The sequence below is a fragment of the Procambarus clarkii genome, chromosome 22 (assembly GCF_040958095.1).
Source record: "Procambarus clarkii isolate CNS0578487 chromosome 22, FALCON_Pclarkii_2.0, whole genome shotgun sequence".
NCBI classification, from domain to species: Eukaryota; Metazoa; Arthropoda; class Malacostraca; order Decapoda; family Cambaridae; genus Procambarus; species Procambarus clarkii.
This window is the reverse complement of record NC_091171.1, coordinates 17,052,285-17,067,650: the sequence shown is the minus strand read 5'-3', so window position 1 is coordinate 17,067,650 and position 15,366 is coordinate 17,052,285. Positions and strand designations below refer to the sequence as shown.

The 15,366-nt window shown below is 43.3% G+C and overlaps 1 protein-coding gene across 1 annotated transcript in view; it reads left to right on the top strand.

Moving 5' to 3' along the window:
- The first annotated feature begins 305 nt into the window (after positions 1-305).
- LOC123760646 (dentin sialophosphoprotein-like) overlaps positions 306-15,366 on the top strand; it is a 25,299-nt gene continuing 10,238 nt past the window's right edge. Inside the window, exon 1 of the mRNA XM_069329076.1 lies at positions 306-381. Within this exon, the coding sequence (XP_069185177.1) occupies positions 306-381 (76 nt within the window). The remainder of the gene's footprint in view (positions 382-15,366) is intronic.

Sequence of the window (15,366 nt, the reverse complement as noted above, 5' to 3'; positions counted from 1 at the left end):
ATAACAGTTGTGTGGCGACCACCACGCATGAGGGGCAATAATTATAGAGCATTGGAGGCAGTAACGATCGATGTGTGGTGGAGTGAGTGACAGTGTGGTGGAGTGAGTGACGGTGTGGTGGAGTGAGTGACGGTGTGGTGGAGTGAGTGACGGTGTGACACACCACGCGACGAGGTCTGGACGGGCCACGCGACGAGGTCTGGACGGGCCACGCGACGAGGTCTGGACGGGCCTCGCAACGCAACACTGCTACCTGGCGTCTGCTCTCTTAAGAGCAGAAGAATAAAAGTAACTGCAGAAGGCCCATGAATCACCTGCAGGTGGCTGCTGCTGTTACAGATTCAGCTACTCGGAACAAGTTCCCAAGTAGCACGGGCTATGGTGAGCCCGTAGTGGACTTACCTGGCACAGGAGCGGGGCTCGGATGTGGCAGGTGGCTCTCCTGGAGTATATATATACCCCCTTCAGCAGTTGCACCTCCACAGATCTCCAGTATCAGCTCTTGATACTGGTAATGGCTCAAAAGGGCCACCACTTACGGGCTATTCATGTCCGTGCCACCTTTTGGGTTGCTTAATCTTCATCAATCATCAGTCAATCAATCCACACATCCCCGGAGGCGGCCTCTCCCACCCATCTGCCCCCTGTGTCAAGCCCGCCAACTTATATATCTCTTCAATGGAGATTGATGGGAATACGCCACAACAACCTGGCTGAACATGTGCAATCCAACCTACACGTACGAAACGAGTGTGCTGACGCGGAAAGAAACTGTGCTCATAAAGTGTCTGGACGCAATAGTTAACGACCAAACTAGCCAGCTTAGTTCCACCCCCTCCCCCCTTTAGTTTAGTCCACGCTTCTTTCAGCCAAGCCGTTTCATCCCAGTCCGTCCTCCTAAGGTTTCCCCAACGTCAAGAAACTGTCGCACTAAAGTGCCCTTATCCTAACCTACCAGAGGACCCAAAACAGAAAACGGGACAGTACGTCACTTTCCCAGGCCGCTTCCATTGTCTAGCACGCCGTCAAAAATGCGACGCTCTTATTAGGAGGCCGGGTTATCTTGAAATGATTTCGGGGCATTTAGTGTCCCCGCGGCCCGGTCCTCGACCAGGCCTCCACCCCCAGGAAGCAGCCCGTGACAGCTGACTAACACCCAGGTACCTATTTTACTGCTAGGTAACAGGGGCATAGGGTGAAAGAAACTCTGCCCATTGTTTCTCGCCGGCGCCTGGGATCGAATCCAGGACCACAGGATCACAAGTCCAGAGTGCTGTCCGCTCGGCCGACCGGGTTGCCACATAACCCCCCCCCCCCCAAGCCCCACCTGTCACTCCCAGCCAAACCAACTCCTCTTAACAATCCTCAACAGTTCCACAAGAGCACATCGTCATCCTCTCTAATTCCCTCCATATTTAACCTCTCCACTTTGTTTATTACTTTCCTCTTATCTCAGTCTCCGCACACCGCTTAAGGACCGAGGGGAAAAACCCACGAAAAAATATTTTCGTTCTCAGTTCAGTTATTTATGGCAGTTATGCCTTAAACTTTTATAATGTTCACATTCAGTTGCTATTAGTCTCTCTCTCTCTCTCTCTCTCTCTCTCTCTCTCTCTCTCTGCCATCATGCGCTTAAGAATCGAATACATTTTTCTTTGTAACATTATAACAATGTTTTACATTACACACAGAAATCACAATAGCGTATGCATCAAATGATTAAGGCAGCGTCTGGGAACCTCTCTGATGTAGGTTCGAACCTTCGTCACGGCCCTTGTGGATTTGTTCAATATTTTACATAATTGGAAAAAATATTTATAGTGTTTTAGAGGAAACAATATATCCCACCTGTCTGTACCAGGTGGGTATTATCCTTCCCGAGGCAGGATTATCCCTCCAGAGGCAGGATTATCCCTCCAGAGGCAGGATTATCCTTCCAGAGGCAGGATTATCCCTCCCAGAGGCAGGATTATCCCTCCCAGAGGCAGGATTATCCCTCCCAGAGGCAGGATTATCCCTCCCAGAGGCAGGATTAGCCCTCCCCGAGGCAGGATTAGCCCTCCCCGAGGCAGGATTAGCCCTCCCCGAGGCAGGATTAGCCCTCCCCGAGGCAGGATTAGCCCTCCCCGAGGCAGGATTAGCCCTCCCCGAGGCAGGATTAGCCCTCCCCGAGGCAGGATTAGCCCTCCCCGAGGCAGGATTAGCCCTCCCCGAGGCAGGATTAGCCCTGCCCGAGGCAGGATTAGCCCTGCCCGAGGCAGGATTAGCCCTGCCCGAGGCAGGATTAGCCCTGCCCGAGGCAGGATTAGCCCTGCCCGAGGCAGGATTATCCCTCCAGAGGCAGGATTATCCCTCCAGAGGCAGGATTATCCCTCCAGAGGCAGGATTATCCCTCCAGAGGCAGGATTATCCCTCCAGAGGCAGGATTATCCCTCCAGAGGCAGGATTATCCCTCCAGTCTGGATTATCCCTCCAGAGGCGAGATTATCCCTCCCGAGGCAGGATTATCCCTCCCGAGGCAGGATTATCCCTCCCGAGGCAGGATTATCCCTCCAGAGGCAGGATTATCCCTCCAGAGGCAGGATTATCCCTCCAGAGGCAGGATTATCCCTCCAGAGGCAGGATTATCCCTCCAGAGGCAGGATTATCCCTGCCCGAGGCAGGATTATCCCTGCCCGAGGCAGGATTATCCCTCCAGAGGCAGGATTATCCCTCCAGAGGCAGGATTATCCCTCCAGAGGCAGGATTATCCCTCCAGAGGCAGGATTATCCCTCCAGAGGCAGGATTATCCCTCCAGAGGCAGGATTATCCCTCCAGAGGCAGGATTATCCCTCCAGAGGCAGGATTATCCCTCCAGAGGCAGGATTATCCCTCCAGAGGCAGGATTATCCCTCCAGAGCCAGGATTATCCCTCCAGAGCCAGGAGTATCCCTCCAGAGGCAGGATTATCCCTCCAGAGCCAGGATTATCCCTCCAGAGGCAGGATTATCCCTCCAGAGGCAGGATTATCCCTCCAGAGGCAGGATTATCCCTCCAGAGGCAGGATTATCCCTCCAGAGGCAGGATTATCCCTCCAGAGGCAGGATTATCCCTCCAGAGCCAGGAGTATCCCTCCAGAGGCAGGATTATCCCTCCAGAGCCAGGATTATCCCTCCAGAGGCAGGATTATCCCTCCAGAGCCAGGAGTATCCCTCCCGAGGCAGGATTATCCTACATCCACATCCGTGTGATATCTCACACATGGTCAGCCATACCGTTAATCCAACTTCCACAAGGTTGGGCCACTACGACACTCCTAGACGGGACTATAGGGTCTAAAACCTGAGAAGTGTGTGAACCCTTTGACGTCATCACCTGGACTAGCCCAGGCAGTCCCCCCTCCCCCCTCAGTAGTCCCCACTTCCTGGGACTAGCCCAGACACCGTATAGCCTAAAGCCTAAACGCTAGCCTATAGCCTAAAGCCTAAACGCTAGCCTATAGCCTAAAGCCTAAACGCTAGCCTATAGCCTAAAGCCTAAACGCTAGCCTAAAGCCTAAACGCTAGCCTATAGCCTAAACGCTAGCCTAAAGCCTAAACGCTAGCCTATAGCCTAAAGCCTAAACGCTAGCCTAAAGCCTAAACGCTAGCCTATAGCCTAAAGCCTAAACGCTAGCCTAAAGCCTAAACGCTAGCCTATAGCCTAAAGCCTAAACGCTAGCCTATACCCTAAAGTCTAAACGCTAGCCTATAGTCTAAAGCCTAAACGCTAGCCTAAAGCCTAAACGCTAGCCGATAGCCTAAAACCTAAACGCTAGCCTATACCCTAAAGTCTAAACGCTAGCCTATAGCCTAAAGCCTAAACGCTAGCCTATAGCCTAAACGCTAGCCTATAGCCTAAAGTCCCCAATAGCCTAAACGCTGGATTCGTTCACTGCTTCACGACCCCCCTCCTTGTCTCCTCCCTTGTTCCTCTTCCCCTTACCAGGGCAACACAAAGCCATACTCACACATACTGCTCGGGGTTTTCAGCCTTACCTGTAAATAAAAAAAAAAATTGGTTTTAATTATACCTGCATCAAAACATTACAAATTCATTTATTTTTTCCAAACATGTAATGTAATGTATGACAGGTTTCATGCATTACATGATGATTATATTAGTTGATGTGATATTAAATTCAATATGATGCAAGTGTTTTTGAAGCGTAATTGTCCGTAATAATCTCTACTAGTCTAATGTATTCAAATCGATTTTATTTGCATTTTGGCAGCAAGAGATGAAGAAATACATGGCACTAGGAGAAAGAAGTCAGTTACTTGTATTGTATTCAATACAAGTGTTACATACATACTTACTGACATAAGTGTCAATACAGTAGTATTATAATGGCTTGTATTCCAAATTATAAAGCGAATAAATTTGATAGAAAGGACGCAAGAAGAAACGTGATACCGTTAGAGACCTCTTTAACAACATGTATATCGTTACAGAAAAAAAATCTAAATTACTTACTGGATAGCAAAACTTGAATCCAAACTTCAAAAGAATCAATATATCAAACTTCATAAAGAATCAATATTTACAAACTTCTCGTCTACGAACTCTGGGTTAACAGTTCGAAGAGCTCTTGGATACATATTAGAAAACAATTATTGCCTAATACTGTATCTATGCCCAGGAAAATAATGAATATGAAAAAATATTTGTAGGTTTTCTGTAAATACTAAACTCTAGAAAAAATCTTCCCTGTGAATTAGGATATCCAAAAATGGCAGACATTTATCAATTACAGCCTCATGTATACATTGTAACTTCATCAATTATTTGTTAATTTCTTCGTGATACACACACACACACACACACACACACACACACACCGTGAGGCCTGGTAGCCTGGTGGATAGCGCGCAGGACTCTTAATTCTGTGGCGCGGGTTCTATTCCCGCACCAGGCAGAAACAAATGGGCAAAGTTTCTTTCACCCTCAATGCCCCCTGTTACCTAGCAGTAAATAGGTACCTGGGAGTTAATCAGCTGTCACAGGCTGCTTCCTGGGATGTGTGTGTGTGGTGTGGAAAAAAAAAAATAGTAAACAGTTGAGAGGCGGGCCGAAAGAGTAAAGCTCAACCCCCGCAAACACAACTAGGTGAACTAGGTGAATACACACACACACACACACACACACACACACACACACACACACACACACACACACACACACACACACACACACACACACACTAGCTGAGGTACCTGGCGCCGCCTGTGTGAAGAACAGGGAGTGACAGCTACAGTATACAAGGGATGCTTATCTCACTACTACGGTCGATACTCCCGGGTCTCGTCGGCTGCCTGACTACCTTGCCTTCATCCCCTCACAGTTCCGGGGATGAGTGACACAGCGGCCCGGCAACTAATCAGGTTGACAGTCTCAACAACTATGAAGATTAGATTTTGAGATGGAAATGATACTTGCCTCCGTTGTGTAACGGCTGTTCAGTGATAACGATTTGTACGATTATATTATATTATATATATATATATATTATATATATATATATATATATATATATATATATATATATATATATATATATATATATACATATATATATATATATATATATATATATATATATATATATATATGCGAACAAGCCTGAATGGTCCCCAGGACTATATGCGACTGAAAACTCACATCCCAGAAGTGACTCGAACCCATACTGCCAGGAGCAACGTAACTGGTAACTACAGGACGCCTTAATCCGCTTGACTATCACGACTGGACAAAATGAAGTGATAGCCGAAGCTATTTGAACCACTTCCCTGCCAGCACTTGGATGGTAATCTTGGGCATAGCATTTTATCAAATGTTCGCATTTGCGTTCCTCACGTGTGCCCCAAAGAATGAGGCGATTTGATAAAATGCTATACCCAAGATTACCATCCAAGTGCCGGCGGGGAAGTGGTTCAAATAGCTTCGGCTATCACTTCCTTTTGTCCGGTCGTGATGGTCTAGTGGATTAAGGCGTCCTGTAGTTACCAGTTGCGTTTCTCCTGGCAGTATGGGTTCGAGTCACTTCTGGGGTGTGAGTTTTCAGTCGCATATAGTCCTGGGGGCCATTCAGGCTTGTTCGCATTTGTGTTCCTCATGTGTGCCCCAAAGAATGAGGTGATTTGATAAAATGCTATGCCCAAGATTACCATCCAAGTGCCGGCGGGGAAGTGGTTCAAATAGCTTCGGCTATCACTTCATTTTGTCCGGTCGTGATGGTCAAGCGGATTAAGGCGTCCTGTAGTTACCAGTTGCGTTGCTCCTGGCAGTATGGGTTCGAGTCACTTCTGGGGTGTGAGTTTTCAGTCATATATATATATATATATATATATATATATATATATATATATATATATATGTCGTACCTAGTAGCCAGAATGCACTTCTCGGCCTACTATGCAGGGCCCGATTTGCCTAATAAGCCAAGTTTTCCTGAAATAATATATTTTCTCTAATTTTTTTTTCTTCTGAAATGATAAAGCTACCCATTTCATTATGTATGAGGTCAGTTTTTTTTTATTGGAGTTAAAATTAACGTAGATATATGACCGAACCTAACCAACCCTACCTAACCTAACCTAACCTATCTTTATAGGTTAGGTTGGGTTAGGTAGCTGAAAAAGTTAGGTTAGGTTAGGTAGGTTAGGTAGTCGAAAAAACATTAATTCATGAAAACTAGGCTTATTAGGCAAATCGGGCCTTGTATAGTAGGCTGAGAAATGCGTTCTGGCTACTAGGTACGACATATATATATATATATATATATATATATTATATATATATATATATATATATATATAGCTACCGTACAAAAAATTGTTTTATATATTTACTTTGTATATATTAAATAAATGTTTATTTTTCATTACACCAAATTTCATTATATTTACCTGTAACTTAATAATGACTAATTAATTGCTTTAGCTGTGCTGTGTTGTTTTAGATTAAGCTTTAGATTCAGTGCTACAGAAGAGAGGAGGTCCAATATAACCATCCTGGAAGTTTTTTTTAGAGGTAGTCATAAACAGAGAGGGAACAGGCAGACAGACAAACGTTGCAGGAGTACGGATGGGAGAGGGGAAAATACCCAAGACTGGACTACAATTCGTCATCAAGTGTGCGCATACTACACCCTCCAACTACACAGAAACTACCACAATCCCCAACACCAGTACCACCAACAGGTCAGCCCCTAGTCCTGACTCATGGAATTCAATAGTTATAAAAAAATGTCAGGTACCAGTAGCATGAGCACTCGGCGTAATATGGAGTCTCACGTCAGGTATACGAGCTGGTTGGGGATTTTAAAATCCAAAAGGGAGTTTTAAAATTCACAAAAAGGGGGATTTTAGGAGATCATTCCAAGCAAGAAGAGAGTGGGGGGTCACGGCGGCTCGAGTAGGGTGTGTTCACTAGACAACGAGGCCAGTTTTTAAGCCGCATTCCTAAATAGGTGATGCTGAACCCCTCTCCAAGATCAAGAGGCGTACAGGGTGATCTCCTAGGTAAATTCAAAGCACTTCAGTGCCCGTTGCTGGTCCACCGACGGTAGTGGGAGTGTGGTTGCCGAGATCGGCTGTTTGTTCTCTCAGGGAGTTTTGTTTTGTTTTTATTATTTTCTACCACAGACGTGGCCACACATTTACTATGCTAACCAGCATATATACATTTTCTTCTGTCCTCCATGGACAGGGTTAGAGATGTGTTAAACATATAGCTCAGGGATTTATTGAACAATCAACCACAGAAGATGATTCGGTACTTTTAAAATGCTAAGCTAACCTACATACGTAAATACATAGAAACACAGATTTACGTATGCTCTACATAAAGTGTTCGAAGTGTCATTAATGTGCATTTACAAAGGTGAAATGTAATTCTGATCAGCTTCCATATGTACTTTATACACATACATATACATATATACGTACATATACATATATACACACACACATGCATTCACATACATTTGTCTCTTTTACTCTGACAGGGTGAGATAGCTGACAGAGAAACTAGTGTGCAATTAAGCACTTAATCACTGAAGGTGATTAAGGTGCTTTTACAAGCTCAGGTTATATAGTTACATGACATACATTGTATAATTAATACATTACATTGTCAATCTTGGATACAAGTCCAATATATCATCAAGTGTTCCAGTGCTCATATAGTAATTACAGAGTTCAGCATACCCTAGCCCAGTAGGGCGAAAGTCAGTCAGTATGGGACATTCTACAATATAATGTTCAAGAGAGTGCATGTTTTCTCTTTCACAAAGTTGACACATTGTGTACTCGACATTTGGGTTTTGAGAAAGCTGCCAGATATGTCTATATCCCAGGTGAATTCTGGCCACTATAACATCACATTGCCGGGTTCTTGTTCTATTAGTCCCATATGTGAATGTCTCCTCACGATATCTATCATAATATTTAATGCTACAACTTTCAGGTCTTTGTGAATTTGTTAGGTCGGTGAGATTTTCATTAAATATTTGTTTAAGTATTCTCTTTGTCACTGCTAATGAAACACCCATATCAATTTCTACCACTGGTTTTCTACAGGCTGTCTTTGCAAGCATATCAACAGTGTCATGCCTTGAGATGCCAACATGTGATGGTATCCATAGGAATTTAATTTCAAATCTGTTTTCTTTAGCAGCTAAAACATTCATTCGAATATCACTGACTATTTTCTGGGTGTCACTACTATGTGCGTTCAATGCCAGGAGTGCACTCTGTGAGCCACAGTATATAAGTCCACTGCCTTTGTCTTTTAAAAATTCAGCCTGCAAGTTCGGTTTGAGTTGTACTTGCCCAGTCATTGACGCGCTTCATTGCTGTATGTACGAGAGAAGATTGTTCAAATATGTTACATGCACATCCGGTACATCGTCCACCTTCTACAGAGCCGTCGGTATAGCACTGATACACATCGTTACCCATACTCTGAGGGAGTGGTTGGGGACGCTGTCTGCCTGTACGCAAGTAACAGTCTGGTGCAACAACCAGAGCTCCCTTTTGAGGTTTAAATCACCAACCCCCTCCCGATGTTGCAACCCGTTGTCGCAAATTTAATAAGTCAATATTGACTTATTAAATATGTGCATAGGTGACATACTTAACATAATAGTTTCCCTTGAAAAGCTTCATAGAAAACACCGACCTTACCTAACCTACTTAGTATGTTAAAATAAGCATCTTATAGCTTCGTAATTACAATTGTTACTTAACCTATTATAGGTATAGGTTAGGTAATAATTGTAATTACGAAGCAATAAGATGCTTATCTTAACATACTAAGAAGGTTAGGTAAGGTCGGTGTTTTCTATGAAGCTTTTCAAGGGAAACTATTATGTTCAGTATGTCACCTATGCACATATTTAATAAGTCAATGTTGACTTATTAAATTTGCGAGAACGGGTTGGATATACACATGGAAAATACTGGAGGGCCAGGTCCCAAATCTACACAGTAAAATAACAACGTACTGGAGTAAACGATATGGAAGAAAATGCAAGATTGAACCAGTGAAGAGCAGGGGTGCCATAGGCACAATCAGAGAGCACTGTATAAATATCAGAGGTCCGCGGTTGTTCAACATCCTCCCAGCGACTATAAGAAATATTGCCGGAACAACCGTGGACATCTTCAAGAGAAAACTGGACTGTTTTCTAAGAGAAGTTCCGGATCAGCCGGGCTGTGGTGGGTATGTGGGCCTGCGGGCCGCTCCAAGCAACAGCCTGGTGAACCAAACTCTCACAAGTCGAGCCTGGCCTCGGGCCGGGCTTGGGGAGTAGAAGAACTCTCAGAACCCCTCAACCAGGAATCAAGCAAGCAGGTAAGTGCGGTGAAAAGCTCTGTACCCCAGGGCACAGTCCTTGCACCGGTGCTATTTCTCATTCTTATCCTCGGATATAGACAACAATACTAGTCACAGCTTCGTGGCATCTTTTGCAGATGTTACAAAAATAAGCATGAAAATTTCCTCTGTAGAAGACACTGAAAAACTGCAGGCAGATATTAAGTCTTCGATTGGGCAACTGCAAAAAACATGATATTTAACGGTGACACGTTCCAGGTACTGAGGTATGGTGGAAACGAGGAAGTTAAACGAAACACAGGGTACAGGACACAATCAGACCTACTCATAGAAGGGAAGCAACATGTAAAAGATCTGGGAATTATGATGTGTTACGACCTGACATTTAGTGAACATAACCGAGCAAATATAGCGGCGGCCAGGAAAATGATAGGATGGATTATGAGAACATTCAAATCCAGAGATCCCACAACGAACGCTACAAGGCAATGCTAATACTATTTAATTCACTGGTGCTGTCCCGTCTTGAGTATTGCTCAGTACTCGCTTCTCCTTTCAGAGCAAGAGAGATCTCTGAATTAAAAGAAAACAGAGAAAACTGTCAAAATGTACTCTCTGGAAATGAGACGAAAATGCCATGAAATAATAAATACATGGAAGATACTTGCAACCAGGTCCCAAATGTGCACAGTAGAATAGCAACATACTTTGAGCAAATGATACGGAAGGTTAGGTTAGGTGCCGTACCAACCAGGCTGTAGTGGATATGTGAGCCTGCAGGCCGCTCCAAGCAACAGCCTGTTGGACCAAGTTATCACAAGCCGAGCCTACCCTCAGGTCGGGCTCGACTTGTGATAACGCACGAAAATGTCTTGTGTGTGTGCTTCCGTGGGCTGAATCACATATTACATATTACATATATATTGTGACGATAATCTCTTTCAAGAGAGATTGAGCCTGCTCTTCCCTACTTCAAGTTACGACCAAATATACAAGTATAAGATACTACATTCAAGATACGTCACCAGTAGCACAAAACGTTTTGACCAGGAGGCAAAACGTACCCAGAATCCCCCCACTCCACACACCCTCCACACGCCGGCTCGTCATCAAACCAGCTGACTACCCTTCACCAGACTGCCTGCTCTTGATTGGTGACTCGCGGCTGCCGCGCACCTGCACACCGCACCTCAGCGCCCTCTACCCGAGTCGACGTCTGAGCCTGACCAGCTATCAACTTCAGAATATTCCTCGTGCTCTTAGCGTTGACATCTCTCTCTGGCATACTAGCTCATTAGCTCGTACACAAAGGGAGGTTTCAGCCATAGCCGATATACTCAGCACCATTTTAACATTTCTTTTTTGTATCTCACATTGTCTATGCAGTTCTTTATTATTTCATTGAATTTTTAATTCCCCGAGATTTGTCTTTATTTTCATTTATGTTTAAAGTAAATATATTAAAGTTTCATTGTTCATACTTTGTGTTTTACGTGTTGCTCCCTCTCACTTACCACAGACAACAGGCAAGCAGTCTATATTTTTGTTTTAAGTGTGACCAGGCTTTGACACCTGCCATTGGAGGACTGCCGAACATCAACACTCCAATACTTTCCCGTCACAATAAATATATATATATATATATATATATATATATATATATATATATATATATATATATATATATATATATATATATATATATATATATGTCATGGTTACAATCAATGTTTCAATGTACTTATATGCAAACACAACTTTCTATTGTGCACTGCCACACAAGGGCAGGGATGGGTTCATAAGAAAAGTTTAAAAATTTAAAAATAAAAGTAAAATTTAAAAATAATATAAATACAATTGTTCTTCATTCTTTAAAATGGACAAGCAAATTTTGGATAAATTGTTAGGCTGTCGTCCAGTACACCAGATTCAGTGCTGGCTGTTGGGTGGAGGCCACAGTTGGTGGCCTCCACCCAACAACCCGGGACATAGAGGAGCTGAGAGAGGTAGTCATTAACCTGCCAGAATGGATCACCTTACCTTGAGGTTAATACTTGTATATGGTACAAGATCTGATCAACGTCTTGTTATGTCATCGAGACTTAAAACTCTCGAGCTGTTGGCTATCTTAGTACGATAGCGAGCTCCAGAGATAACCACAAGCTCCCTACTTCATCTGATAGGTACTCTGAGTTATCGTAAGTAATGAAGTGGATTTAACTATTTTATCACGTGTCTGTATCAATGGGAAACCTTAAGAGCCGACCAAACCAGCTCTGCCTCTCAACACTGGGTCATCCTAATCTCCAGGGGCAGGTCGGGCTGACGTTGCTGGCTCAGGCGAATCTTCTGGAGATCTGCACCAAAATGGCCCCATTCATAACCCTTTGGGGAGACATATATACCGGGATAGACGGAGTAGGCATGGGGGGTCCCCCACTAGAAGTCGTCTTTGCTAACTTCTATATGGGAACACTAGACACACCATCTGTATACTGACAAAGAGCTGAAATCTCTTGAAACCTTGCAAAATGAAGCTATGCGTCTCATCCTTGGGGCTCCAAAGTCCACGAGAATAGTTAACATGAGAGCAGAGTTAAAATTACCTACCATAAGTGAGAGAATCTTGTCTATTAGCACAGTTTTCGGCGTGAAGGCATTGAGTAGATCTAGACAACACATGAAGTTTCAAGCTAAACTTTCTAATATGCTACACTCACCTGAGGTCTATAGAAGAAGAACGAAATCTGATTATGTATATTGGTTCTACAAGGTAGCCAACTCCATCAAAATATTAAATATGTACCCAACTCGACTAATGATTAATCAGCCAATTACTCCATGGGATAACTGGGATCTATCAGTTGATTTTGTAAATGCGCCCAAGAAAGATAGTGTGCACACTACATTATTAAAACAGTTAACACTGAAAAGCATCACTGAAAGTACTCAGAGTATGGGTAACGATGTTTATCAGTGCTATACCGACGGCTCTGTAGAAGAAGGTGGACGATGTACCGGATGTGCATGTAACATATTTGAACAATCTTCTCTCGTACATACAGCAATGAAGCGCGTCAATGACTGGGCAAGTACAACTCAAACCGAACTTGCAGGCATATACCTTGCCACTGAATTTTTAAAAGACAAAGGCAGTGGACTTATATACTGTGACTCGCAGAGTGCACTCCTGGCATTGAACGCACATAGTAGTGACACCCAGAAAATAGTCAGTGATATTCGAATGAATGTTTTAGCTGCCAAAGAAAACAGATGTGAGATTAAATTCCTATGGATACCATCACATGTTGGCATCTCAAGGCATGACACTGTTGATATGCTTGCTAAGTCAGCCTGCAGAAAACCAGTGGTATAAATTGATATGGGTGTTTCATTAGCAGTGACAAAGAGAATACTTAAACAAATATCTAATGAAAATCTCACCGACCTAACAAATTCTCAAAGACCTGAAAGTTGTAGCATTAAATATTATGATAGATATCGTGAGGAGACATTCACATATGGGACTAATAGAACAAGAACCCGGCAATGTGATGTTATAGTGGCCAGAATACGCCTGGGATATAGACGTATCTGGCAGCTTTCTCAAAACCCAAATGTCGAGTACACAATGTGTCAACTTTGTGAAAGAGAAAACATGCACTCTCTTGAACATTATATTGTAGAGTGTCCAATACTGACTGACTTTCGCCCTCCTGGGCTAAGGTATGCTGAACTCTGTAGTTACTATATGAGTACTGGAACACTTGATATATTGGACTTGTATCCAAAATTGACCATGTAATGTATCAATCATACAATGTATGTATGTGATGTAACTATATAACCTGAGCTTGTAAAATCACCTTCATCACCTTCAGTGATTAAGTGCTTAATTGCACACTAGTTTCTTTATCAGCTACCTCACCCTGTCAGGGTAAATGAGACAAATGTATGTGAATGCATGTGTGTGTGTATATATGTATGTGTATGTGTGTGTGTGTATGTATATGTATGGGTATAAAGCATATATGGAAGCTGATCAGAATTACATTTCACCTTTGTGAATGTACATTAATGACACTATGTAAAAGACACATCTAATACTTTATGTAGGGCATACGTAAATCTGTGTATCTATGTATTTACGTATGTAGGTTAGCTTAGCATTTTAAAAGCACCGAATCACCTTCTGTGGTTGAGTGTTCAATAAACCCTTGAACTGTATGTTTAACACTTCTCTAACCCTGTCCATGGAGGACAGAAGAAAATGTATATATGCTGGTTAGCATTGTAAATGTGTGGCCACGTCTGTGGTTGAAAATAATAAAAAAAAAAAAAAAAAAAAAAAAAAAATCTTCAAAACTAGAGGGGAAACTTGGCATCTACTGCAGATACATTGTCCTGACTGGCAGAACATCCACAAGGAACTCCACAGAAGCCTTTAAGTATTAATAAACAACGGGTTATCTTGAGATGATTTCGGGGCTTAGCGTCCCCGCGGCCCGGTCCTCGACCAGGCCTCCTTTTTGTTTACACACCCCCAGAAAGCAGCCTGTAGGAGCTGTTTAACTTCCAAGTACCTATTTACTGCTAGGTAACAGGGGCATCTGGGTGAAAGAAACATTTTGCCCATTTGTCTCCGCCTCCACCGGGGATTGAACCCGGAACCTCAGGACTACGAATCTGAAGTGCTGTCCACTCAGCTGCCAGGCGCCCTAGGCATGAAATGAACGTACACGAATAGAGAAGTCAACGCCCACATCAGTAGATATTTAAACAAATGGTATAACAGAAGAACAACAGCAACAGCAAACAGCCGCAACAGCAAACAGCCGCAACAGCAAACAACAGCAACAGCAAACAACAGCAACAGCAAACAACAGCAACAGCAAACAGCCTCTCTCATAAAACTATTACAAATTCACTAGAAGCTCACAATGCAAACCTAAACAAATAATAATTAAAAAAAAAATATATTGAAATGAAGCGAAACCGACAGCCTTAGACCAAAGATTAGAATTCATTATATTACTACAAAACAAAAAGAACTGTTGATTTAATACTTTAAGAACAGCCCCAATAAACAATATACAACCCTCTTTACACGCCCCAGTGACGGTTATCACCTTCCGTCTAATATACCACCTCAAAGCTTTCTGGGAAGACTGACCTGCCATCTAGAAGCTGGTGCCCCTATCTTGTGGTTACCATGAGATGGTTTCGGGGCTTAGCGTCCCCGCGGCCCGGTCCTCGACCAGGCCTCCAAGTAACCACATACAGAGTGTACATAGCACAACACTCACGAGGACCACGCTAGTAGACAATACAACAATCCTGTCATCCACCACTGACCAGAAAAGACTGCAAATCCTGGACGCTATACTCATACAAGAAGAGAGACCCAGCCTAAATATACAGAGTTCAGACTTCGACACCTTGCCTACGCTCAGACCCAGACCTCACCATACAGTACCGGATAACATCTCTACCTAGTACTCTCCGCC